Genomic DNA, 26,028 nt, shown 5'->3' with positions numbered 1-26,028 from the left:
ACCCAAACTACCGTATTTCCCTGAAAATAAGACCCTGTCTTATATTTTTTGGAACCCTGAAATAAGCGCTTGGCCTTACTGCCATGTGCTCAAAAGCCCGACTGGGCTTATTATCAGGGGATGTCTTATTTCGGGGGAAACGGGGTAGGTAACATCATCAGTTCTAACGGACAGTTCTGGAAAGGAGCAGGCTTTGCAGAGAGGAGGAGGAGGGACGATGAGATCCTTGGTGCTCGCTGAGCTTGGTGGTTTCCTTGCAAGACGTTTCATGACCCAACTAGGGAACATCATCAGTGCTAGAAGGGAGTGGGGTTTGTGAGGAGGAGGAGGACAATTGTGGGGTTGGTTGTTGTTTTTTTGCAGACATTTCATTACCCCAAACTAGATAACATCATCAGTTCTGGAAAAGAGTGGGGTTTGTGGAGAGGAGGAGGAAGAGGAGAGGAGGAGGAAGAGGAGGAGGAGGAGGAGGGGGAGGAGGACAACGACTTGGGTTTGTTTATTTTTGTGCAAACATTTCATTACCCCAAACTAGGTAACATTATCAGTTCTGGAAAAGAGTGGAGTTTGTGGAGAAGAGGAGGAGGAGAAGGAGAAGAAGATGAAGAGGAGGAGGAGGAGGAGGAGGGGCAGGAGGAGGAGAACGACTTGGGTTTGTTTATTTTTGTGCAAACATTTCATTACCCAAACTAGGTAACATTATCAGTTCTGGAAAAGAGTGGGGTTTGTGGAGAAGAGGAGGAGGAGAAGGAGAAGAAGATGAAGAGGAGGAGGAGGAGGAGGAGGAGGAGGGGCAGGAGGAGGAGAACGACTTGGGTTTGTTTATTTTTGTGCAAACATTTCATTACCCAAACTAGGCAACATCATCAATCCTAGCACATCGTCTCTAGCACTGATGACTTTACCTAGCTGAGTAATGAAACATCTCCAAGAAAACCAACAAGCTCATTTCAACCCTGAGCTACAAATATTCTCCTTTTATCGGTCACCCTAAATCCCGGATGAATTTGTCTTTGATCAATTGTGCTTTTTAAGATTTCCATCGGTTCAGCTGCGAAGGAGGCTCCCTGGACCTGCTTTGGGCTTTCTGCTAACCCCAGGAGGACCCACATACGTGAACTTCGATCACGCGTGACGTCACCTTGGTTGCTTTTTCCAGTAAAAATGGAAACTGGGGAAGGTAGATTCACAGACCAAATGGGTTCCGTTGTGTTTCACTTAACAGCTGCGGGGAAAAGAAAGGTTGTAAAATGGGGGCAAAACTCGCTAAACCACTGCCTCGCTTAGCCACAGAGATTTTGGCCTCAATTGTGGTCGTAAGTCGAGGAAGACCTGCTGACAAAATGTAATAAGGAGACTTTGATGCAATGACTTGACGCTTTGACTGCTATTATCCCAGACATACACATTGCACTTGAGTGAATTCCCTTTCCTGTCCATCTGCTGTTTTCCAGCCTCATCTTCCTGAAGCCCAATCTGGAGAATCTGGATTTCTTCGACCTGATGTGGATGGTGGGGATCACAGATTTCGTCCTGAAGTATCTCACCATTGCTTTGAAGTGCCTGGTGCTGGTGCTGCCCAAAATTATCCTTGCGGTTAAATCGAAGGTAGCCTCTCTGCGATCTTTCTCTACCAGGGTACGGGCGCGCTTTTGTAACATGTCTTAAAATGGGGAGGGGGCTTTCTACGCTCCGAGAACGGTCCAGAAAGACAAAAGCATCATTCACTTTAGATTAACGAGAGTTGGAAGGGACCTTGTAGGTCATCTAGTCCAACCCCCTGCCCAAGCAGGAGACCCTATACCATTTCCGACAAATGGCAGTCCAGTCTCTTCTTGAAAACCTCCAGTGATGAAGCTCCCACAACTTTTGAAGGCAACTTCTGTTCTGTTGGTTGATTGTTCACACTGTCAGGAAATTTCTCCTTATTTCCAGGTTGAATCTCTCCTTGCTCAGTTTCCATCCGTTATTCCTTGTCTGGCCTTCAGATGCTTTGGAGAATAGCTTGACCCCCCCTCCCCTCTGTGGCAGCCCCTCAAATATTGGAAGACTGCTGTCCTGCCTCCCCTGGTCCTTCTCTTCACTAGACTAGCCAGGCCCAGTTTCTGCAACCGTTCTTCCTATGTTTTGGTCTCCAGGCCTTTGATCATCTTAGATAGATTCAGATTAACAGAGTTGGAAGGAACCTTGTAGGTCATCTAGTCCAACCCCTGCCCAAGCAGGAGACCCTACACCATTTCTGACAGATGGCAGTCCAGTCTCTTCTTGAAAGCCTCCAGTGATGAAGCTTCCACAACTTCTGGAGGCAACTTCTGTTCCATGGGTTGATTGCTCTCGCTGCCAGAAAATACCTCCTTATTTCCAGGTTGAATCTCTCCTTGCCTGCAGCCCTCCCAAGCTCCATTTTCGCTGGCAGAGGCACTGTTTCGCTGTTTCCAGGGCGGCCCCAAAGGTCAGATCTAAGCACCCCATGGGCCAGAACTGGCCCCCAGGCAGTGGTGAAATCCAATTTTTTTTTTACTACCGGTTCTGTGGGCGTGGTTTGGTGGGCATGGTGTGGCTTGGTGGGTGTGGCAGAGGAAGGATACTGCAAAATCCTCATTCCCTCCCCACTCCAGGGGAAGGATACTGCAAAATCCCCATTCCCTCCCCACTCCTGGGAGAAGGATACTGCAAAATCCCCATTCCCACCCCATTCCAGGGTAAAGATTTTGCAAAATCCCCATTCCCTCCCCACTCCAAGGGAAGGATACTGCAAAATCTCCATTCCCAGCCCACTCTAGGGGAAGGATACTGCAAAATCCCCATTCCCACCCCACTCTGGGGCCAGCCAGAGGTGGTATTTGCCGGTTCACTAAACTACTCAAAATTTCCACTACCCGTTCTCCGAACTGCTCAAAAATTTCCGCTACCGGTTCTCCAGAACCTGTCAGAACCTGCTGGATTTCACCCCTGCCCCCGGGCCTTGAGTTTAACACCCCTGCCCTAACCAAACCAGCCGTTCTCAGCCATTGAACCATTTCTGTCGTTCTTGCTTGCTAGTCATTGTTTGCAACCCAACCACTGGGACATTTTCCGCGGACTTAAGGACCCAGTAGAAAATAATTAAATGAGAGAGGGGGGCCCATGAGTCCAGATCCCTCAATTCTCCTGCCAAGACCACCCAAGCCCCCGCCCCTCCTTCCCTCCTTTCTTTTCATTTTTCTGCGTTCCATCTTCGCTGGTGAACTTTGGTGATGAAGATAAATGGAGCCTCAATTAAATCTCGGCTTGATTATTCTGCCGAGGGCTGAAATCTCTATGACGGGGTTGAAAGGAAACGCTAAGTAGGTGTGGCTGGAATGTTTCGTCCCTTGTTCTCCAGGGTGCTCAGAAGGGCTATTAATTTCTGTCTGGCAGCGATCCAAGGATATTTCTCCCCTTTGATGATGATGATGATGATGGTTTTATTTGAGGAGATTAATGGGCTGGGGCACCAGATAATCCGGTGAGGAGAGAGAGAAAAAGGAAGCCACCCGATAAGCCATCATCGGCCCAAGACAAATTGCAACGCTGGAAGAGGTTCACAGCCCTTGCTTGCTTGTCTGCGAGCCGTCCCAGGTTCTCATTAATCCTTGTCCAAGAGAAGAAAGGGGCTGCATCTGTATTTCCAGCCGCATCAGGGGGCTGGCGAGATTGCATCTGTCGAGGGCCCTCTTAATAGCTCACAGCACAGATGCTTCTTCGGAACGGCATCTACTGGGTTTGGGCTTCTTGATCGCTTTGCAGTTGCAGTCGTTTGGCCTTGTTTCATATTTTGTGTGTGTGTGTGTGTGTGTATCTCCGTGGGTGTCTTTGTAAATCCTTTCAGTGGGTTTCATCTGCGGATGGAGCTCAGCTTGTGGACAGCACAGAGATCCTCCCACAAGTCCTACAAGTTGTCCAAACAGATTCGAAGCTCGGCGTAATTTTGCTGGTGCCTCTGTTGATCCCCCACCTTTAGGCTTTCACACCTAAAGCAGGACTAGAACTCACGGTCTCCTGGAGATTGACTCAAAGTCACCCAGCTGGCTTTCACGCCTAAGGCAGGGCTAGAACTCACAGTCTCCTGGGGATTGGCTCAAAGTCACCCAGCTGGCTTTCACGCCTAAGGCAGGGCTAGAACTCACAGTCTCCTGGGGATTGGCTCAAAGTCACCCAGCTGGCTTTCACGCCTAAGGCAGGGCTAGAACTCACAGTCTCCTGGGGATTGGCTCAAAGTCACCCAGCTGGCTTTCACGCCTAAGGCAGGGCTAGAACTCAGTCTCCTGGGGATTGTCTCAAAGTCACCCAGCTGGCTTTCACGCCTAAGGCGGGGCTAGAACTCACAATCTCCTGGGGATTGGCTCAAAGTCACCCAGCTGGCTTTCACGCCTAACGTAGGACTAGAACTCACAGTCTCCTGGTGATTGGCTCAAAGTCACCCAGCTGGCCTTCACACCTAAGGCAGGGCTAGAACTCACAATCTCCTGGGAATTGGCTCAAAGTCACCCAGCTGGCAGGACTAGAACTCACAGTCTCCTGGGGATTGGCTCAAAATCACCCAGCTGGCTTTCACGCCTAAGGCAGGACTAGAACTCACAGTCTCCTGGGGATTGGCTCAAAGTCACAGTTCGGCAGTTCGATAGTTCGATCCTGACCGGCTCAAGGAACCTCTGACTAACTGACCAGGTTGGCTTTGTGTAACTTGGCAAACTTCTCCCAAAGTTAGACCAAGTCTTTAGCCCATTGCGAAAAACGCAGCTGCTCATTTTGAACGGACCCAGCTGAGACCACCCAATCTATCAACAACCCCTCCCCCACTCCAAATGGCTGTGTTCACTTTAGCGATTCATCTTTGAGGCCTCGAAGAAATTCCGACAAGGGTGGCAAGTCCTTCCTTTAGTTTTAAACCGGGATGCCGAAGAGCATCCGGAAAACTTTTATGACTGATGTGGCGGCCCAAAGCAGGTGCCTCGCTTCCGTTCCTCGGGAGGAATACGGCGTCCACCCCTCTCCAAAGTCAAATGCCCCCCCCCCCCCGTTAAAAACAAACAAGGCGCCGTTCCCATTTCGCTCCCATTGAAAATGGATTAAAGTAAATTAAAACAGCCCAAGCCATGTGGCTGCCGGAGGGAATCTATTGTTCTCCGTGAGGCAAATGACAGAATTTCATTTGCTCGGCTAAGAAGTGACAGCTTGAGGGGTGTGAAGCAAGGAGGAGGGAGGGGGTTTGGGGTGGGGTGGGGTGGTGGGGTGAAGAGGAAAGGCATACTCTTAGTAGTGGGGATTTAGGAACTGCCAGATGCCTGGATTTCTCACTCGCTCGGTTCCCGAATTGCTTTGCTAAATATTCACTAAACATTAGTGGCAACTTCCCGCTATTGCCACGCTGACAATGACTTCTGTATTTGCTTTCCAAAACAGGCAAAGCGTTTGATTTATTTATTTATTTTTTAAAAAAGAAGAAGAAGAAGAAGAAGAAGAAGAAGAAGAAGAAGAAGAAGAAGAAGAAGAAGAAGAAGAAGAAGAAGAAGAAGAAGAAGAAGAAGAAGAAGAAGAAGAAGAAGAGGAGGGGGAGGAAGAGGAGGAGGAAGAAGAAGAGAAAGAGTGGGGGGGGAGGAAGAAGAAGAAGAAAAGAAGAAGAAGAAGAAGAAGAAGAAGAAGAAGAAGAAGAAGAAGAAGAAGAAGAAGAAGAAGAAGAAGAAGAAGAATTAGAAGAAGAAGAAGAAGACGACGACGACGAAGAAGGTGCTTTGACATATTTCTCATGGGGAGTTATAGGGTTCTCGCACCTTCCTCAGCCGAGTAGAACGTCAAAGCTTGAAGACTTCTCCAGAGCGAGTTTGGTGCAGTGGTTTTAGGGGCTAGCCTAGGAACTGGGAGATGGTGAGTTCTAGTCCTGCCTTTGGCATGAAAGTCATCGGGTGACTTTGGGACAATCACCAGGAGACTGTGAGTTCTAGTCCCGCTTTAGGCATGAAAATCATCTGGGTGACTTTGGGACAATCCCCAGGAGACTGTGAGTTCTAGTCCTGCTTTAGGCATGAAAGTTGGGAAACGTCAGCAGGAAAACTACCAAATGAAGAGAGCACCACCCCAGTCCTCCTTCCTCCTCTCCTCCCCCTCCTAGTCCTCCTCCTCCTCCACTCCACAAACCCCACTCCCTTCTAGCACTGATGATGTTACCTAGTTGGGTAATGAAACGCCTGCAGCAAAACCACCAAGCTCAGCGAGCACCAGGGACCTCACGCGGATTCCTGAGTATTTGTAGATGAGAAAGCGTCACGACCTACAGAGGAGGTTTCCCATAGTGGGGAAAAAGGTAGTGCAGAAAACATCTTCGGTTGCTTTGAGGGAGTCAGCTGAGAAATACAGTCTGGAGCCCTGATGGCGAAGCTTATGGCACGCGGGCCAGAAGTGACATGCAGCAGCCTCTCTATTGACACACGAGTCGTCGCCCCAATTCAGTTTCACTGTTCATTTGCGCGTGACTTCCCACCGACCAGCTGGCTTTCGGGTTTCTGCTGCGCATGCGCAGGGCAGTGGTGAAATGTCAAATTTGTTACTACCGGTTCTGTGGGCGTGGCTTGGTGGAGGGAGTAATGTGACGGGGGGGGCGTGGCCAACTTTTTTTTTTTTTTACTTTTAAAAGCATTTTTTCGGCCGAAGAAAAAAATGCTTTTAAAAGTTAAAAAAAAAAAAACACCCTCTGATGATCGCACGGCTCAGCTGGGCATGGGAGGTGGGGGCAGGGATTTTTGCTACCGGTTCTCCGAACCACCTCCCGCCATCGCTACCGGATTGAGTGATCCGGTCCGAACTGAAAGCATTTCACCCCTGGGTGCGCTTCAAGGTTTTGGTGACCACCTTTAAAGCGCTCCATGGCATTGGGCCGGGTTATTTACGGGACCGCCTACTGCGACCGAATACCTCCCACCGTCCCGTGCGCTCTCACAGAGAGGGTCTCCTCAGGGTGCCGTCAGCGAGGCAATGTCGTCTGGCGACGCCCAGGGGAAGGGCCTTCTCTGTGGGGGCTCCCACCCTCTGGAACGATCTACCCCCCGGACTTCGTCAGCTTTCGGACCTCCGGACCTTCCGCCGCGGGCTTAAAACATACTTATTTAATTGTGCAGGACTGAGCTAGATTTTAAATTTTGGGTTTTAAATTGGGTTTTATTTCTATTTTTAATTGGATGGGCTTTAGAATAAGTTTTTTAAATGTTTTATATTGTATTTATATTCTATTTATCTGTTTTTAGTGCCTGTAAACCGCCCTGAGTCCCTTGGGAGATAGGGCGGTATATAAATATGATTAAATAAATAAATAAATAAATAAATGGCGCAGAGGGCCTAGGGTACAGGGGGGGGGGCCTGCGTGAATGCGCGGGGGCTCGCGCCTGTGGGGGGGGCTCGCACGCACATACGGGAGCAGGGCGCATGTGTTTGGGCTGCGGCGCATGTGCGGGGGCCACATGCACACTGCGTTTTGGGGGGGGGTTCAGGCGCGCTTTGGGCAACTCCGTCCAGAAAAGGTAAGCCATTACTGGTGTAGAGGATATTCAAAAGGAATTCTCAAACTCCCTTGGAATAAAGCGGAAAAACAGAAGTCGATTTACTTCTGAGAATCTGTAACGACATCCGTCGGTACCCTTGCTTAGCAATGGGACTGTAACTCTGCCATCCTTGGCCTGGCCCAATGGAGGGTCTATTTGCCCTTCCGACTTTATCCTGCTCTGTTTGTAACTCAGGAGAGATTTTTATAACCCGTAACCGGAAAAATAACACCCCCTCCCTCTGATCTCCAAAACTCTGACTATTTATTTATTTTATTTATTTGTCAATCGTATATAAGATCACAGGTAAAAGTATAAACATAATTTGGATACGTGAAAAGAGTAAGTAAAAAAGGAATATTAGGACAGGGATGGTAGGCACACAGGGGCACTTATGTATGCTTAAAAGACCTCTTAGGAATGAGGTGAGGTCACAATAAACAGGTTAAAGTTTTTGGGGTTTTGGGATGAGACCAGAGAGTCTGGTAGTGCATTCCAGGCATTGACCACTCTGTAACTGAAGTCATATTTTCTGCCATCGAGTTTGGAGCGGTTCACATTAAGTTTGAATCTATTGTGTGCTCGTGTATTGTTGTGGTTGAAGCTGAAGTAGTCATTGACAGGTAGGACATTGTGGTAGATAATTTTATGTACTATGCTTAGGTCAGACTGAAGTCAGCGTAGTTCTAAGTTGTCTAAGCCCAAAATTTGGAGTCTGGTGGCAGAAGGTATTTTATTGCGAGCAGAGGAGTGGAGGACTCTTCTCGTGAAATATCTCTCAATGGTATTTATGTCCGATATGCAGTGCGGGTTCTAGACAGATGAGCTGTATTCAAGGATTGGTCTAGCTGGGGGGGTATCTTTTGTATTCCCGGGGAAGACAACGGAGGGCAGCGGGGAGAGAAAATAAAAGCCTCACCCCGTCTGCCTTTAACTTCGAGGTTGCTCCACACACACTCTCCCGCACCCCCCCCACCCCGTGTTAATCTGTTAAGTGGCCGGCCCCTGGGACCCCTCCTGGTTGCCACTGCAGATATGTGGCGCGATGTCCCCCGAGGTCTGGCAACGCGGCTGGGCTTTGGAGCAGGCATGCTGGCGTGACTTCACTCCGCGTCCCTCAGGATATGAGATCATGAGAATGCCGAAGTTCTCTCTGGGCTTCGGTGCGTTCAGTGGGCAAGAACAGCCTCCGAGTGATCTCATCTGGGCGGGGAGGTGGATGTGGTGGGGGGAGAAAAAACAGGAGAAACTGGCAGGGCCAATTGCTGCTCTTCTCCTGGCTCCTAAGGGTCTCTCTCTCTCCCTCTCTCTGTCTGTCTCCCTTCCTCTCTCTCTCCCTCCCTACCTCTCTCTCTCCCTCCCTCCCTCCCTCCCTCTCTCTGTCTCCCTCTCTCTCTCTCTGTCTCCCCGCCTCTCCCCCTCCCTCTGTCTCCCCGCCTCTCCCCCTCTCTCTGTCTCCCTCTCTCTCCCTCTGTCTTCCCGCCTCTGCCCCTCTCTCTGCCTCCCCTCCTCTCCCCCACTCTCTGTCTCCCTCCCTTCTTTCTCTCTCTCCCTGTCTCCCTCCCTCTCTCTCCCCCCCTCTCTGTCTCTTTCTCTTATCTTCCCCTCCCAGTCCCTACTGGTTCCTTGCTGGACTGGAAACCTCTAAATTCATTTTCCAGCTTCAAACAGCTTTCTCAAAGGCTCCTGACATTTGTCAAACTGGGGCTTCAGCTTCAAGGGTTGATGATGGCCGAGAATAGAATAGGATAGGATAGGATAGGATAGGATAGAATAGAATAGAATAGAATAGAATAGAATAGAATAGAATAGAATAGAAATAAGGACTAGAATAGAGTAGAGTAGTGAAAAAATAGGATAGGATAGGATAGGATAGGATAGGATAGGATAGGATAGGATAGGATAGGATAGGATAGGATAGGATAGGAGGAGAAGGAGAAGGAAGGAAAGAAGAGGTAGTAGGAGAAGAATGAGAGACGCAGAAACAGAAGCAAAGGAAAGGAAAGGAAAAAATAGAATAGAACAGAACAGAACAGAATAGAATTCTTTATTGGCCAAGTGTGTGATTGGACACACAAGGAATTTGTCTTTGGTGCATATGCTCTCAGTGTACATAAAAGAAAAGATACCTTCATCAAGAATCATAAGGTACAACACTTAATGGTAGTCACAGGGAACAAATAAGCAATCAAATGATACTAGGAACATCGAGATGATGTGACACCTTCATTTTTTAAGGAGAAGTGTGTGTGTGGGGGGGGGGGTGTCAACTTATTCTCCAATGTATCTTAAGGGCAAGAAGTAATGGGTGGAAGCTTATCCAAGAGAGAAACCCAAACCTAGAATTAAGGAGAAATTTTCCTGACAGTGAGAAAAGCTAATCCATGAAACAGCTCGACTCCAGAAGTTGTGAGTGCTCCATCACTCGAGGTTTTCAACATGAAGTGATTGGATAGCCTCTTGCCTGGAATATGGGGTAGGATCACCTGCTCAAGCTGGGGGCTGGACTAGAAGACCTCCAAGGCCCCCTTCTAAACCATTCTGTATTAAAGCCTTAAAACACAAATAGTATACCCGGCTGTTGTTAAACATCGGGCTTTCCTGCCACAGTCATTAAGTAAATCCCTGCAGTAACATTGGTTGTTAAATGAATCTGGCTCTCCCCCCCCACCGCCCACCCCATTAAGAATAGAATAGAATAGAATAGAATAGAATAGAATAGAATTTATTGGCCAAGTGTGATTGGACACACGAGGAATTTGTCTTGGTGCATATGCTCTCAGTGTACATAAAAGAAAAGATACGTTCATCAAGGTACAACATTTACAACACAATTGATTGTGAATTAACTTTGCTTGTCAGAAGGTTGCAAGAGAAGATTACGTGACCTCTCCCTCTCCCCCCCCCCGGGGACACTGCGGCCGTCATAAATGCGAGTCGGGGTGGCCAAGCGCCTGAATTTGAATCGCACGACCGTGAGGATGGTGGAACCGTCCTCAGTTGTCAGTCCCAGGGCTGTTGTGACTTTGAACGGTCACTAAATGAACCGTCGCAAGTCGAGAGCTACAGCTTGTAGCACGACATTGCTCCCGCTGGGTAGCCAGGAAAGAAGGCTGGGGAGAGTTTCTCCGAGTGGGACGATGGAAAGGGCAGCAATTCCCCAGAAAGGAAGATATGACGACTGTATATTTGCAACCTGCCCTTCCTTTCCCAAAGGGGAGGCCAAGCAGAAGGTAAACACCGACCAAAATTACTTTGGAGCTCCCCGGAGAGCCGGCTGAGTTCATCCGAGCAGCCTCTGTGTTGGAACAGTTGAGGCGTCCTAACTTTCCTCTCGTGGCATCTCGAGTTTTGGGGGAGTCCCTTTTGAGCCAAACAAACGTGTGCAGGGAAAACAAAACGAGGAGACGTTTCCCTTTAAAAAACGTCTCAACCTCCTTCTGGATGGAAGCTCTTTCAGGCATTCTTGCATCTTATTCAACTCATTAAAGATACTTATTAAAGATAAAAACTGTCTGGTTCGGTTCTGCAACCCAACAAGACAGACACAGATTTCAGAGGATAGTTAGAACTGCAGAAAAAACCATGGCTACCAACCTGCCTTCCATTGTGGACCTGTATACTGCACGAGTGAAAAAGAGGGCTGTGAAAATATTTACAGATCCCTCGCATCCTGGACATAAACTGTTTTAACTCAAAACTATAGAGCATTGCACACCAGAACAACTAGACACAAGGACAGTTTTTCTCCGCACCCCCCCCCCGAATGCCATCACTCTGCTAAAATAATAAATAAATAATTCCCTCAACACTGTCAAACTATTTACTAAATCTGCACTACTATTAATCTTCTCATCATTCCCATCACCCATCTCCTCCCACTTATGACTGCAACCTTGTTGCTTGTATCATTATAATTTATATTGATTGTTTCCTAGTATGATTTGATTGCTTATTTGTACCCTATGACTGTTGTTAAGTGTTGTACCTTATGATTCTCGACAAATGTATCTTGCCTTTTTATGTACACTGAGAGCGTATGCACCAAAGACAAATTCCTCGTTTGTCCAATCATACTTGGCCAATAAAGAATTCGCTCTCTCTCTCTCTATCTCTCTATCTCTATCTCTCTATCATATAAATCTATCTATCTATCTATCTATCATATAAATTATCTATCTATCTATCTATCTATCTATCTATCTATCTATCATATAAATCTATCTATCTATCTTACAGTATCTATCTATCTATCTATCTCTATCTCTCTATCTCTATCTCTCTATCATATAAATCTATCTATCTATCTATCTATCATATAAATTATCTATCTATCTATCTATCTATCTATCTATCTATCTATCTATCATATAAATCTATCTATCTATCTTACAGTATCTATCTATCTATCTATCTATCTATCTATCTATCTATCTATCAATCAATCATATAAATCTATCTATCTATCTTACAGTATCTATCTATCTATCTATCTATCTATCTATCTATCTATCTATCTATCTATCTATCTATCTATCTATCTATCAATCATATAAATCTATCTATCTATCTATCGTCTATCTATCTCTATCTCTATCTCTATCTTTATCAACCTTTCAGAGACGGTGCTGTGACCCAGGCCCAAGTAGGTATTAGAAAACTCAGTCAGTGTAGAAACAAACAAACTTGTCTTGTCTCCCAATTCCTGTTTTTTCCTTGTAGGGGAAGTTCTACCTGGTCATTGAAGAAATCAGCCAGTTGTTCCGTTCCCTGGTCCCCATCCAGCTGTGGTATAAGTACATCATGGGGGATGATCCATCCAGCAGCTATTTCCTTGGGGGAAGTCTTCTCATCATGTACAGCCTCTGCAAAGTAAGTCACCCAGGTTTTTTTTGTCCCAAAGGTGGTTTTTCAAAAGGCAACTGGACTTCCTGTTTTTTTTCCCTTGAAGACGTTTCACTTCTCATCTAAGAAGCTGCTTCAGTTCTAGATTAACCCCTAACGGTCTTCAGTCAGAAATGAAGAAGCGACTTCATCTTCCTTGAAACATCTTCAAGGAAAAACAAAAGTTCCAGAATCCCCTCTGCGGATTGCCCCTGTGATTATGTGCGGGTGGGGTGGAGTGGGAGGAAGCTAACCACCGGATTGCAAGAACACAAGCGAGTGGTCAGACGAGGAGACCCGAACTCATTGGTAGCCTCCCATTGCAATGAAACAAGGACATACATTCAATTTCGCAGCTACTAAGATTGTTAGACGAGCAGGCTCAAAAACAGCTCTCTTCTCCGTTCCTCCCTGTGCTGCCTAGGATGAGGAGGGGGTGGGCCTTGGTCTTCATCTTCATCCCTCTCCCTTGTTCTGCGTCTCCCCCGCTCTACCCAGCCTGACTTTGCTGTTCCCCAGTTTTTTCCACAGCCAATGGATCCACTCTTTCACTCTCTGTCAGCCGTTCCTCTTCCCCTTTGGATTCCGACTCTGACAGGGGCATGACAAAATCTGTTAAAACTAGAAGAGTGAATCTTGCTGTTTTCTACTTGGTGTTTTTTTTTTTTACTCAGTTCTTTGATTTATATACCACTTGCTCCAACCAGTGACCTAGCCTGTATTCCGCTGACATCTGGCTCGGTCTTTCTCCTCTGCCCTTTTCTTCTCCTTCACACCCATCCATCATTGAGATGGAGGCCCTTTCCGGCCACCCAGCTTCTATATTCTTTCTCATTCTTAATGGGCAAATTGTAATGACAGAGTGTGAAGAATGCGAACATTTATATTTCAGCTGACAATTCAAGCTGTCAACTGTCCTGATACGCAGCAAAAGAAATCCCTGGGACCTTGTTTTCCCCCCCCAGCAATATAGCTTTGCTCATCATTCCACATAGGTGAAGAAGAAGCGAAGCCAGATCTGAGGTTTTTGCGCAAAAAACAGCCTAGCTAAAAGTTGAGACTTTTGAAAGAGTGCAGAGAAGAGCAACAAAGATGATGAGGGGACTGGAGGCTAAAACATATGAAGAATGGTTCCTGGAACTGCATATGTCCAGTTTGATGAAAAGGAGGACTAGGGGAGATATGATAGCAGCCTTCCAATATCTCAGGGGCTGCCCCAAAGAAGAGGGAGTCAAACTATTCTCCAAAGCACCTGAGGGCAGGACCAGAAGGAACGTGTGGAAACTTATCAAGGAGAGAAGCAACTAAGAACTAAGGAGAAGTTTCCTGACAGTGAGAACAATCAATCAGTGGAACAACTTGTCTCCAGTAGTTGTAAATGCTCCAACACTGGAAGATTTTAAGAAGAGATTGGACAACCATTTGTCTGAAGTGGTGTAGGGTTTCCTGGCTAAGCAGGGGGTTGGACTAGAAGACCTCCAAGGTCCCTTCCAACTCTGCTATTCTATTCTATTCTATTCTATTCTATTCTATTCTATTCTATTCTATTCTATTCTATTCTATTCTACCCTACCCTACCCTACCCTACCCTACCCTACCCTACACTACACTACACTACTGTACCCTACACTACCCTACACTACCCTACACTACACTACCGTATTCTATTCTATTCTATTCTATTCTATTCTACCCTACTCTACCATACCCTACCCTACTCTATTCTTCCCTACCCTACCCTACTATAATCTACTCTACCCTACCCTACCCTACCCTACCCTACCCTACCCTACCCTTTCTATTCTATTCTATTCTACCCTACCCTACTATACTCTACCAAACCCTACCCTACTCTATTCTACCTACCCTACCCTGCCCTGCCCTACCCTACTATACCCTACCCTACCCTACCCTACCCTACCCTATTCTATTCTATTCTATTCTATTCTATTCTATTCTATTCTATTCTATTCTATTCCATTCTATTCTATTCTATTCTATTCTACCCTACCCTACCCTACTCTACTTTACCCTACTCTACTTTACCCTACTCTACTCTATTCTGTCCCCACTGTCTATTGTCCACCAATCATAGACAGCCAGTTTGTTTTGGGAACAGTTTGCACCTTTCGGAGGTTTCCCAGGTCTGACCTTGAGGTGTAGAAATTCCCGCAGGCCACCGATGGTGCCCTTCAATTCCTCAATTTCCCACCCCCTGGCTCCCCATACATTCCAATTCCTCCTTTCCCCACTCCCTAGTTCCTGTTGCAAGCAGAGATGCATGGGGCCCACCATGACACAAGTATTACAAAAGCCATGCCCGCCTCTTCAAAAACAGGTTTATCGTCAACCTGGTACCGATCAGAAACTGCCGCTATCTGTCCAGAGGTGCCTTCCCAAATTCAAACTCCATTGTGGATCTTCCAGGATGAAAACCAAATCACCTGCAAATGCCCGTAGCTTTTATTTTTTCTTTTCTTTTTAATCATTTCCATACCTTTAATTTCTATGTTTTGTCTAATATTTCTATTTAACACTCCCGACGTCAATATGACTAGTAAAGGGGATCGAGGACAGCCTTGTCTTGTGCCTTTTTTTTTTAATATTAAAGTTCTCTGTCGTGCTTCCATTTACGATCACCTTTGCCATTTGCTTGTGATATATTGCCTTGATCATGGATCCAAATTAATTAAAATAAATAGAAGAATGGGGTGAAGTTGCAGGACTGAAAATAAATAAAGAAACTAAAATTTTAGTTGAAAGTCTTACAGATACACAGAAAAAAGAGTTAATGAAGAGAATAGATATTCAGAGAGTCAAGAAATCTGACTACTTGGGAATAGACTAGACTAGACTAGACTAGACTAGACTAGACTAGACTAGACTAGACTAGACTAGACTAGACTAGACTAGACTAGACTAGAATAGAATAGAATAGAATAGAATAGAATAGAATTTTTTATTGGCCAAGTGTGATTGGACACACAAGGAATTTGTCTTGGTTCAGAATAGAATAGAATAGAATAGAATAGAATAGAATAGAATAGAATAGAATAGAATAGAATAGAATAGAATAGAATAGAATAGAATTTTTTATTGGCCAAGTGTGATTGGACACACAAGGAATTTGTCTTGGTTCAGAATAGAATAGAATAGAATAGAATAGAATAGAATAGAATAGAATAGAATAGAATAGAATCTTTATTGGCCAAGTGTGATTGGACACACAAGGAATTTGTCTTGGCGCATACGCTCTCGGTGTACATAAAAGAAAAGATCATCAAGAATCATAAGATATAACAATGATAGTCATAGGGTACAAATAAACAATCAGGAAACAATATCAATATAAATCATAAGGATACAAGCAACAAAGTTACAGTCATACAGTCATAAGTGGGAGGAGACGGGTAATGGGAACGATGAGAAGATTAATAGTAGTGCAGACTTAGTGAATAGTTTGACAGTGTTGAGGGAATTATTTGTTTAGCAGAGTGATGGCTTTCGGGAAAAAACCTGTCCTTGTGTCTATTTGTTCTGGTGCGCAGTGCTCTATAGCGTCGTTTTGAGGGTAGGAGTTGAAACAGTTTATGTCCAGGATGCGAGGAATCCAATTAACGGCAAGATGTGTAACCATTAAGGAAGATAATCATTATAAACTGACCCAAATTCAAACTCCATTGACGTTGAACGCATCGATGTTTCTTGCTCTCAAGCTCTACAATTCTATTTATCTGTTCTTGGAAAGGATTTAAATATTCGCTTTACTCTGACCCCACCTAAAGAAGCCGGCGGAATTGAGTCGAACGTGGTTTGCATCAAGATGACTTGGAAGTGCAGCCTTCACTTAGCAATGGTGTGATAACAACTCTGGCCATCCTATTAAGTGATCCATTCTTTGTGCCAAGCTGTTTTGGAAAAGGAAGCACTTCCCCCCCCCCTTCATTTTTAGCGAAAATCATTTGTTGGCAGTCCCTCCGCAATCAACATTTAGGCTGTTTTGGTACCAATGTTAGGTACAAAACAGAGAAACATTGGTAGTAGTAGTAACAATAATAATAATAATAATAATACGTCATTGTGTATAACTTCTGTTGAGTCTATCCTGAGCCCACAAAGAGATTCATGATGCCTGAAAGACTGCCAAAATTTATTCTCAGGAAGAAATTGACACGAGTATCGCTGCGCAACAATCAGCTGGCTGGTGGGTTGGGATCTGCGAAAGCTTGTACAGTCATAAAACGTGTTAAGTCTTTTAAGGTGCCGCATAATTCTTGGCTGTTTTGTCCGTCGTCTATGAATCCTTGATCCGCTTAATTGCCTTATACTGGAACTGCAACAACAACAACAAAAACACAACACAAGAAGAGCTAGGGGCGTTTTCAGCAATTCCAGATTTTGCTCCTTGATGGATCGAATTCAGGGGTGTGTTGTTGTTGTTTTGAGTCAGGCACTGTAGGAGAAGGGGTGGCAGAAACTGGAGGTGGAGTCAAGAGAGGGATTAGTCTAGAATCCCTAGGTAGCCACAAGGGAGCTCAGTCCAACCTCCCTTGAATTCCATTGACCCTTAACTACCATTCTATTCTATTCTATTCTATTCTATTCTATTCTATTCTATTCTATTCTATTCTATTCTGTTCTATTCTTCATTCCAATGTCTATTCTATTCTATTCTATTCTATTCTATTCTATTCTATTCTATTCTATTCTATTCTATTCTATTCTATTCTATTCTATTCTATTCTATCATGCATGGACTAGCAATATAAATTAACATTTCAACCAGAATACATGGCCATGAAAGCTTTATTCTCCTACCCTAAAGGTGTTTTTTCAAGAGGCAACTGGACTTTCTGGTTTTTCTTTGAAGACTTTTCGCTTCTCATCCAAGAAGCTTCTTCAGTTCTGGACTGGATGGTGAGGAACGGAAGGCTTTATACTCCTTGCAGACAGCCGGTCATTTGCATCCTTTTAGAGGGTCATTAAAGGGGACGTGGTGGCTCAGGGGCTAGGAGGTTGAGCTTGTCAATCGAAAGGTCGGCAGCTCAGCGGTTCGAATCCCTGGTGCTACCGTGTAACGGGGTGAGCTCTGGTGACTTGTCCCAGCTTCTGCCAACCTAGCAGTTTCGAAAGCACGTAAAAATGCAAGTAGAAAAAATAGGGACCACCTTTGGTGGGAAGGTAACAGCGTTCTGTGCACCTTTGGCATTGAGTCACACTGGCCACATGACCACGGAGACGTCTTTGGACAGCGCTGGCTCTTCGGCTTTGAAACGGAGATGAGCACCGCCCCCTAGAGTCGGGAACGACTAGCACGTATGTGCGAGGGGAACCTTTACCTTTACCTAGAGGGTCATTGAGGCCACTTGGAGGTTTTGTCTGTGTCCTCAGTATCGGATGAGTAGTGTAAACGGGGCGTGGAGCCTTCTTGGAACTACTGTGTTGTAGACTGGAGATAGATGATGTCATATCCCTCCCCCTCTATTGAATGAAGGCTGTACAATTTTGACACAGATGGACTCTTCGACCCCTCTTTCAAACCAGTGGTCCCCTCTGTCCAAAATGTGGACTTTGCTGTCTTCCAAAGAGCGGCCTTTGCCTTTGAAATGCAGATGGACTGTCGAATCTTGTCCTGACAATCTTATTCTGCTATGTTGCACCATGCTGTTTATTCTCCTCCCGTTGCAACCTCCCGTTTACCCAGTTTCTTCTCCCTCTTCCATTCTAGTCTTTCGACATCTGCGGCCGCATGGGAAGTTTGACCCGGGCAGTAAGAGTCCTCTGTGCTCCTCAGGTGAGTAGGCAGCTGCTTCGCCTTTCTAAACGCGAGGTAACTCTGCCTCTTTGGCAACGGTCCAGAAAGTTGTTGTTGTTGTTATGTCAATGGAGAGGTTGGCTTGGAAAACTCATCCCACCCCCCTTTCTAATTTCTTTGGGGAGTTTGAGATAATGCACTCGCCTCAGACAGTAAGGAAGAATGGAAGGTGGAATTCGTTGCCAATTCCATAAATGTATTTCAGTATTCCCTTCCCTCCTGTTTCTTGTGTAAAATTTGAGGTTTGATGGGAAACGTAGTCGCCAAAATTTAACTGCTGTCCTCATAGTGGGTGTTGGGGATCCAACACGGGGGTGTTGGGGGCTGCCATTCCTCTTTCTGCACTACAAAGATCACATAGGCCTTCGCTCCTCTCCATCAGCCAGACTCCCCTACCAAGGCATCTGTGTTGGTGTCCCATCTCCACGCCTTCCTCTAAGCCAGTGGTCACCAACTGGCAGTCCGTGGACCACCGGTGGTCTGTGAGAAAATTTTGGTGGTACGCAGAAAAATTATTTGCATTTTTTATATTGCACTAAATCAGGGGTCCTCAAACTGCGCCCCCTGGGACAGATACGTACAATGAACGTTTGTGTGCTGCAGAGAGTCTCTCCCTTCTGGGTCTTTTTGTGTGGGTCGGAGGGGGGCAGAAATTCTGACTCGGGGTCTGCTTCAGCCTCCTGGTGTGGAAATTTGGACAAAGGCTGGAGGGAAGCGCCGCTGGTGGCAAAGAGCCGGAGGACCTTGATCCAGTGGGACTGCATCATGGCCTGGAACTGGCTGACCATCTCAACCCACTGAGCCTCCGGGTGCCAATACCTGGCCTTGCACTCCTGCAGGTCTTCTCTCTGCTTGAAAAGTCTATGCTCGTAGTCCTCAGTGAGGTGCTTCTCCTGAACCTCCTTCTCGGACAGATCCAATTTGAACTGAGCTGTTTTGCCAACTCTTTCTCGTGGTGGCTGCTTAGCTCCAACAACTGCATCCTGTTGGGACCCTAAGGAGCCCGGGCAGGGAGGCGATGAGTGGCTGGGAGGAGAGGGGCGAGTAGAGGCTGGCGAGGCGCCCCTCGACGTGAGTGACATCGAGTTGGCCATGCCCACCCAGTCACATGACTATCTAGCCACTCCCACCCAGCCGGTCATTAGGCAGATCATATTAGTGGTCCGCGGGATTTAAAATTATGAATTTAGTGGTCCCTGAGGTCCTAAAGGTTGGTGGCCCCTTGCTCTAAGCAACTTCTCCTCTTAACTCTGAGCTTTTCCCTTCGATAGAGCTATGGGGTCCGTGCGAGCAACCAGCAGTGCAGCGAGGCGGGCGATATCTGTGCCATCTGCCAGGCTGAATTTAGAGAAGCAGTGATGCTCTTATGCCAGGTAACTAAAAGGGTTGGTGGCTTCTGGAGAAGCCCGAGAACAATTGAGACAAATGAAACTCCGATCGCTGTAGAAGGAGGATCGAGCAGATGAATTGGCGAGGCAATTCGGGGTCTGCTTCAGCCTCCTGGTGCAGGGCTTTGGGCAAAGGCTGCAAGGGTCAGAAAGAGGGCTGAGAAAATATCTACAGACATCCTGGACATAACCTGTTTCAATTCCACCCCTTGGGACACTGGTATATAGGGCATGGCATGCCAAAACGTCTAGACACAGGGACAGTTTTCCCCCTTGTGCCATCGTTCCACAGCGCTGTCTAAGAATATTTACCCGTATAGTAGGGGCTGAATTACTATTATACTTCTCATCTTTGCTGCTACCTCCTCTTATTGGTATCTTATGATTATAGTACTTTGTTGTTTGTAATTACACTGAGAGCTTCTGCACCGGAGACAAATTCCTTGTATATCCAATCACACTTGGTCAATAAAGTGCCGTGTCCTGTCTCATCCTATTCCATTCTGCATTCTGTTCTGTTCTGTTCTGTTCTGTTCTACTCTACTTTACTCTACTCTACTCTACTGATATTTTGTAATTCTTTTCCATCCTGTCCCATTCTGTTCTCTTCTGTTCTGTTCTATTCATTTTCTATTTTCTATTCTGTTCTTTTCTGTTCTATCCATTTTCTATATTCCATTCCATTCCATTTCATTCCGTTCCATTCTACTCTACTCTACTCTATTGATACTTTGTAATTCTATTCCATCCCATCCCATACCATTCTGTTCTGTTCTATTCTGTTCTGTTCTATTCATTTTCTATATTCTAGTCTAGTCTAGTCTAGTCTAGTCTATTCCATCCATTTTCTATATTCCATTCCATTCCACTCTACTCTACTCTACTTTATTGATATTTTGTAATTCTATTCCATCCCGTCCTATTTCCATTCCATTCCGTTCCATTCCGTTCTGTTTATTTTCTATATTCTATTCTATTCTATTCTATTCTATTCTATTCTATTCTATTCTATTCTATTCTACTCTACTCTACTCTACTCTACTCTACTCTCTATTGATATTTTGTAATTCAATTCCATCCTATCCTATCCTATCCCATCCCATCCCATCCCATCCCATCCCATCTTATCCTAACTAGTTTCTATATTCTATTCCATTCCATTTTATCCATTTTCTATCTTACATTCCATCCCATCCCAGTGTAGTCTATTCTGTTCTCTTCTACCCTACCCACGTGTTCCTTTTATCTCGGCAGCACGTTTTCTGCGAAGAATGCCTCTGCCTCTGGTTTGACCGGGAGAAGATGTGTCCCCTCTGCCGCTCCGTAGCCGTGGAAACCCTGCGCTGTTGGAAGGATGGTAACACGTCTGCCCATTTCCAGGTGTATTGACTTGCAAGGATGTCCCACAATGCCAAGAAGACGTCTTAGTGAGGAAGGGTAAGGTGGAGCCTTCTTCAGAATATCTGTGTGGAGTCACTTCACTCTTCCCCCCTTTTTCTTGCAATAAGTCACGTTTGCAAAGTTCCTCATCTTTTTTTTCCCTTTTTTCTGGAGCATCAGTAATTGGTGGAAACTTGAACGTTGGCTTCTTCCTTTTGTTCCTTCCTTCCTCGCTTATCGGACTGTTTTACAAATTGGGTACTTAATTGAGATCCTGAGCATCATCCGTTCTATCACCAGGAACCCTGGCGGCGCAGTGGTTAAAGTGCAGCATTGCAAGCCTAACTCTGCCCACAGTTTGTAGCTTTGATCCTTGACAGGCTCAAAGTACACTTAGCTTCCAAGGTCGGTGAAATGACAATATGCTGACAATTGTAAACCGCCCGGCGTGTGTTGTAAAGCACTATGGGGCAGTGGTGGGTTTCAAAGTTTTTTACTACTGGTTCTGTGGGTGTGGCTTGGTGGGCATGGCATGGTGGGCATAGCAGGGGAAGGATACTGTAAAGTCTCCATTCCTCCCCACTCCAGGGGAAGGTTACTGCAAAATCCCCATTTCCTCCCGATCAGCTGGGACTTGGGAGGCAGAGAATAGATGGGGGTGAGGCCAGTCAGAATTTTTACTACCGGTTCTCCGAACTACTCAACATTTCTGCTACCGGTTCTCCAGAACTGGTCAGAACCTGCTGAAACCCACCTCTGATGCAGCTTTAGAACAATTGACCTAAGCCATGCCCAGGCTCCTTGCTGTCTCCTTCCTTGTTGCTCGCACAGCAAATACTGTTTCAGTTTCCAAACAGCCCTCAGCTCTCTCACACACTGACAGGACGCTAGCCAGATGCTGGTAGGCAGAGGCAGATTTTTTTTTTTCTTATTTTCCTCCCCTAAAACTAAGGAGCATCTTATACTCTGAGAAATACGGTAGCTTTTCAGAGATACAGGGATGGGGTGGGGAGAATCACAAAGGTAATTAACTGAGGGAACTCATAATGACAAGGTGTGGAATTGGACCAGTTTCCACCTCTACCAATGGCTACTAATTGTGATGGCTAAACAGACCCTCCGTATTTAGAGGTATTTAATCATTGGGTACATAGGAGAGAACCACTGCCATCAAGGGCCTGAACTTGTCCACATCTGATCCAACCTCTTTTGGAAATAAAGAATGGATGTCCGTGAATTCCGTCTCTGGCCCAGCAGGATCGTTTGGGTGTTCTGAGAGAAGTTTTGATTTCCTTTTATCCAAATGAGATGCTTTTCAAAAGATGGTCCTCAGCGACTGATGTCCACCCCCTTTGTTCGTCCATGGCAGTCTGAGAATATGGCACTTGCTCTTGTTCCCCTTGGACGTTGTTTACAAAGGTCGGGTGGAATATTTATTTCGTTGCCTTTTTCGCATCGAACGGCTAATAAAACTTCATTTGCCCCGATGTATTGAAAACAAGTCAACTGTGCACACCCAATTCGTAGTTCGGAGGAAGCCAAAGAAGAAGAAATAATTTGCACGGCTTGGATGGATGTGGTCGCCTGGATTTGTAATTTCCTGTGTATCAGATGGTTTCGGAGATGGTGTCAAGAAAGCTCAAAACTCAAAGCACCACTTTTTTTTTTATTGAAAAAGTTTTAACAAACAAAATTTTTTCCCCCTTTTCCCCCCTCCTCCCCTCAAAACCCTCTCCCCCCTCCCCCTCCCGCTTCCCGGGTCAATCACAAGGTATTGTTATACATAAACCAAACATAGAGTAAAATTTTCCCTTCTAATCCAATTAACCTCATCCGAGTCTTTTCATTTCCTAACCTCCCCCATTACATTCTAAAATAATACATCCTAATTATTCAAAGGCAATCTGATATCTCTTAATCTGATATCTATTTTGTAAATAATCAATCCATTTTTTCCATTCAATTAAATATCTTTCCTGCGTATTATCTTTCAAAAAGGCTGAGATTTTAGCCATCTCAGCCAAATTAGTAACTTTCAATATCCATTCTTCTATTGTAGGTAATTCTTTTTTCTTCCAGTATTGTCCAATCAGCAGCCTTGCTGCTGTTATTAAGTTCAGGATCAATTTAATCTCAGTCACTGTATAATCCGTTATAATTCCCAACAGGAAAAATTGCAGCAGGAACTTTTCGAAGCGCCACTTTGAATTAAAAAAAAAACCAAACAAAAACAACAAAGCTGAGGAAAAGATTGATGTAAAGAATTGCAAAATAAGGAGCCGCGATGGCAAACTGTGCATGCCCCAGGTGGCGCGCGGAGCCATGTCACCTGGCGTGTGCGGCATTGGCCGTTCCTCTTCTAGGTTTCTGGCACGCATGCGCACGCGACAATCAGCTGCGCTTTGTGCATGCGGCACTGCCGGAAACCGGAAGAGCTGGTCTGTGAGCATGCGCAGTCTGTGAGCAAGCTGATCGGCGAGTGCACATGCGCACCAGAAACCGGAAATAAATTTTTCAGCACGCGCATGCCGCCTGGGCAACTCCTGTTCCTGGTCGGGGCCCAGATGGGCGCACGCGAGGTGCTCCGTTTTCAGCACTCGGTGGCGTATGCGTGCGTGCCGCTTCCTTTTCGGCACTTGGTTCCGAAAAGGTTCGCCATCGCTGATATAGAGTTTTAGTCTTTGCTGCCTACTATGGGCCTAAAATATGAAACATTTGAACTCCGAGGCCAAATTTGTCTGGTTTTATGGGAGGTCCTTGGTGCGCTCTTGAGTTTGGTTGTTTTGTTGCAGACGTTCCATTACCCAACTAAGGTAACATCATCAGTGCTGGAAGAGAGTGGGGTTTGCAGTGTGCAGGAGGACTATGAGGTCATTGATGCTCTCTGAGTTTGGTGGTTTTCCTGCAGTTGTTGCATTACCCAACTAGGTAACATCATCAGTGCTAGAAGGGAGTGGAACTTAGGGGAAGGAAGAGAAGGAGGGAGGGAGGGAGGGAGGGAGGGAGGGAGGAAGGAAGGAAGGAAGGAAGGAAGGAAGGACCATTGGGATCTTAGTGCTCTCTGAGTTTGGTTGTTTTCTTGCAGATGTTGCATTACCCAACTAGGTAATATCATCAATGCTAGAAGGGAGTGGGGTTTGCAGAGAGGACAGGAGCAGGAGGAGAACTGTGGGGTCCATGGTGCTGAGTTTGGTGGTTTTCCTGTAGACGTTACATTACCCAGCTAAGTAACGTCATCAGAGCTAGAAGGGAGTGTTGTTTGCTCTAATGGTCTGGTTTTAGTTTGGCATGCTAGGGAAACATCTAGTTGTGATGTGTATCGGATATTCGAACACGGCTATCATGTCACTCCCTAGTCCTTCTTTTCCTTAAACTAGACTTACCCAGTTTATCAATTACGTGATTATCATCCAGTTCATCACCTGATTATGAGAATTAAGGTTGTAAGCGCAAGGACTGCTCATAAATCCCATTTTTTTCAACACTGTTGTATCTTCAGATGGTCACTAAATGAATGGTTGTAAGTCGAGTTGTATTTCTGCTGCCATGATGATGATGATGATGTTGATAACAATGACCACCAAAGTGGCTATGATTCACCCTAGTTTAGCTTGCAAGATCGAGATCAAGAGCTGGTTTAGTGTGTGTGTAATGAATGAATATTTACGGACGCGGTGGCTCAGTGGCTAAGATGCTGAGCTTGTTGATCGAAAGGTCAGCAGTTCGAATCCTAGTGCTGCCGTATAACTGGGTGAGCTCCCGTGACTTGTCCCAGCTTCTGCCAACCTAGCAGTTCGAAAGCAGGTAAAAAATGCAAGTAGAAAAATAGGGACTACCTTTGGTGGGAAGGGTGCGCCTTTGGCATTGAGTCATGCCGGCCACATGACCATGGAGACGTCTTCGGACAGCGCTGGCTCTTCGGCTTTGAAACGGAGTTGAGCACTGCCCCCTAGAGTCGGGAACGACTAGCACATCTGTGCGAGGGGAATCTTTACCTTTACTAATGAATGAATTTAGTATATGGACTGACATCTAATTTCATTGTACAAATTCCATCTTTGTACTGCCATGTTAGAAACTAAATATTCTGAAGAACGAATGACACAGAATCAAAGATCAACAACTGGAATCCTTCTTCTCATTATTTTTTTTAATAAAGTCAATATAAATATGTACAAAGTCTCCAGCATAGGAAATTTGTTTTACAAAAGGATGAGAAAGAGCCCTTTCGAGGCGCAGACGAAATTTCAAAAAACAGATAACGTCTCATCTGCAATATATACCTCAATGAGATTTTGAAGGGGATTCTAAACTTGGTTTAGTGTTTCACATCTTGGAAAGATCCTATAGCTGCTTTTTTTAATCTTGGGTTTGTTTGTTTTTGGCAGCCGTTATCAATTCTGCAGTTTCTTACCTCTGGTGTAGAAACCATTTCTATGTTAAGGAATTTTGGAAAAATCCATCCATAAGCTTCTCCCAGCCGAAAATTAACTCCCAATTCCCTGCATATTTATGTTCGACATGTGTTCCAGATAACCTTTAACTTAGAGAGAAAACCACCTTCGTGTTACGGCATTAAAAATAGAATTGGAATGAATATTAATGTGAAACAGCCTTATTTCACATTAATGAAATACCGATAGAAGAGAATATTTGTAGCTCAGGGTTGAAAGGCTTGGTTGTTTTCTTGCAGGCGTTTCATTACCCAGCTAGGTACTCATCAGTGCTAGAAGGGAGTTGGGTTTGTGGAGAGGAGGAGGAGGAAGAGGAGGAGGAGGGGGGCAGGAGGAGAGGGACATCATTATATAGAGTGAATTTGCTTTCATTTTTATCTACTGGTGAGTACATAGATTAGTGAGTTTATATAGGATCGCTAACGATGACAGATATGGGACAAGAAGAAGATATATGTATGTATAAACTCACTAGTTTATCTACTCACCAGTAGATAAAAATGAAATCAAACCCTATTCCCTACTTGTAATGATGATGTTACGTAGCTGGGTAA

At 45.4% G+C, this 26,028-nt stretch overlaps 1 protein-coding gene across 1 annotated transcript in view; it reads left to right on the top strand.

The window, feature by feature from the left end:
- RNFT2 (ring finger protein, transmembrane 2) overlaps window positions 1-26,028 on the top strand; it is an 88,626-nt gene that overhangs the window by 14,262 nt on the left and 48,336 nt on the right. Inside the window, exons 6-10 of the mRNA XM_058158383.1 lie at window positions 1,455-1,608; window positions 12,276-12,425; window positions 18,166-18,231; window positions 19,524-19,625; window positions 20,895-21,077. Of these exons, the coding sequence (XP_058014366.1) occupies window positions 1,455-1,608; window positions 12,276-12,425; window positions 18,166-18,231; window positions 19,524-19,625; window positions 20,895-21,029 (607 nt within the window). The 3' untranslated portion in view covers window positions 21,030-21,077. The remainder of the gene's footprint in view (window positions 1-1,454; window positions 1,609-12,275; window positions 12,426-18,165; window positions 18,232-19,523; window positions 19,626-20,894; window positions 21,078-26,028) is intronic.

The sequence above is a fragment of the Ahaetulla prasina genome, chromosome 15 (genome assembly GCF_028640845.1).
Source record: "Ahaetulla prasina isolate Xishuangbanna chromosome 15, ASM2864084v1, whole genome shotgun sequence".
NCBI lineage: Eukaryota > Metazoa > Chordata > Lepidosauria > Squamata > Colubridae > Ahaetulla > Ahaetulla prasina.
This window is presented reverse-complemented; position numbering and strand designations above follow the sequence as displayed.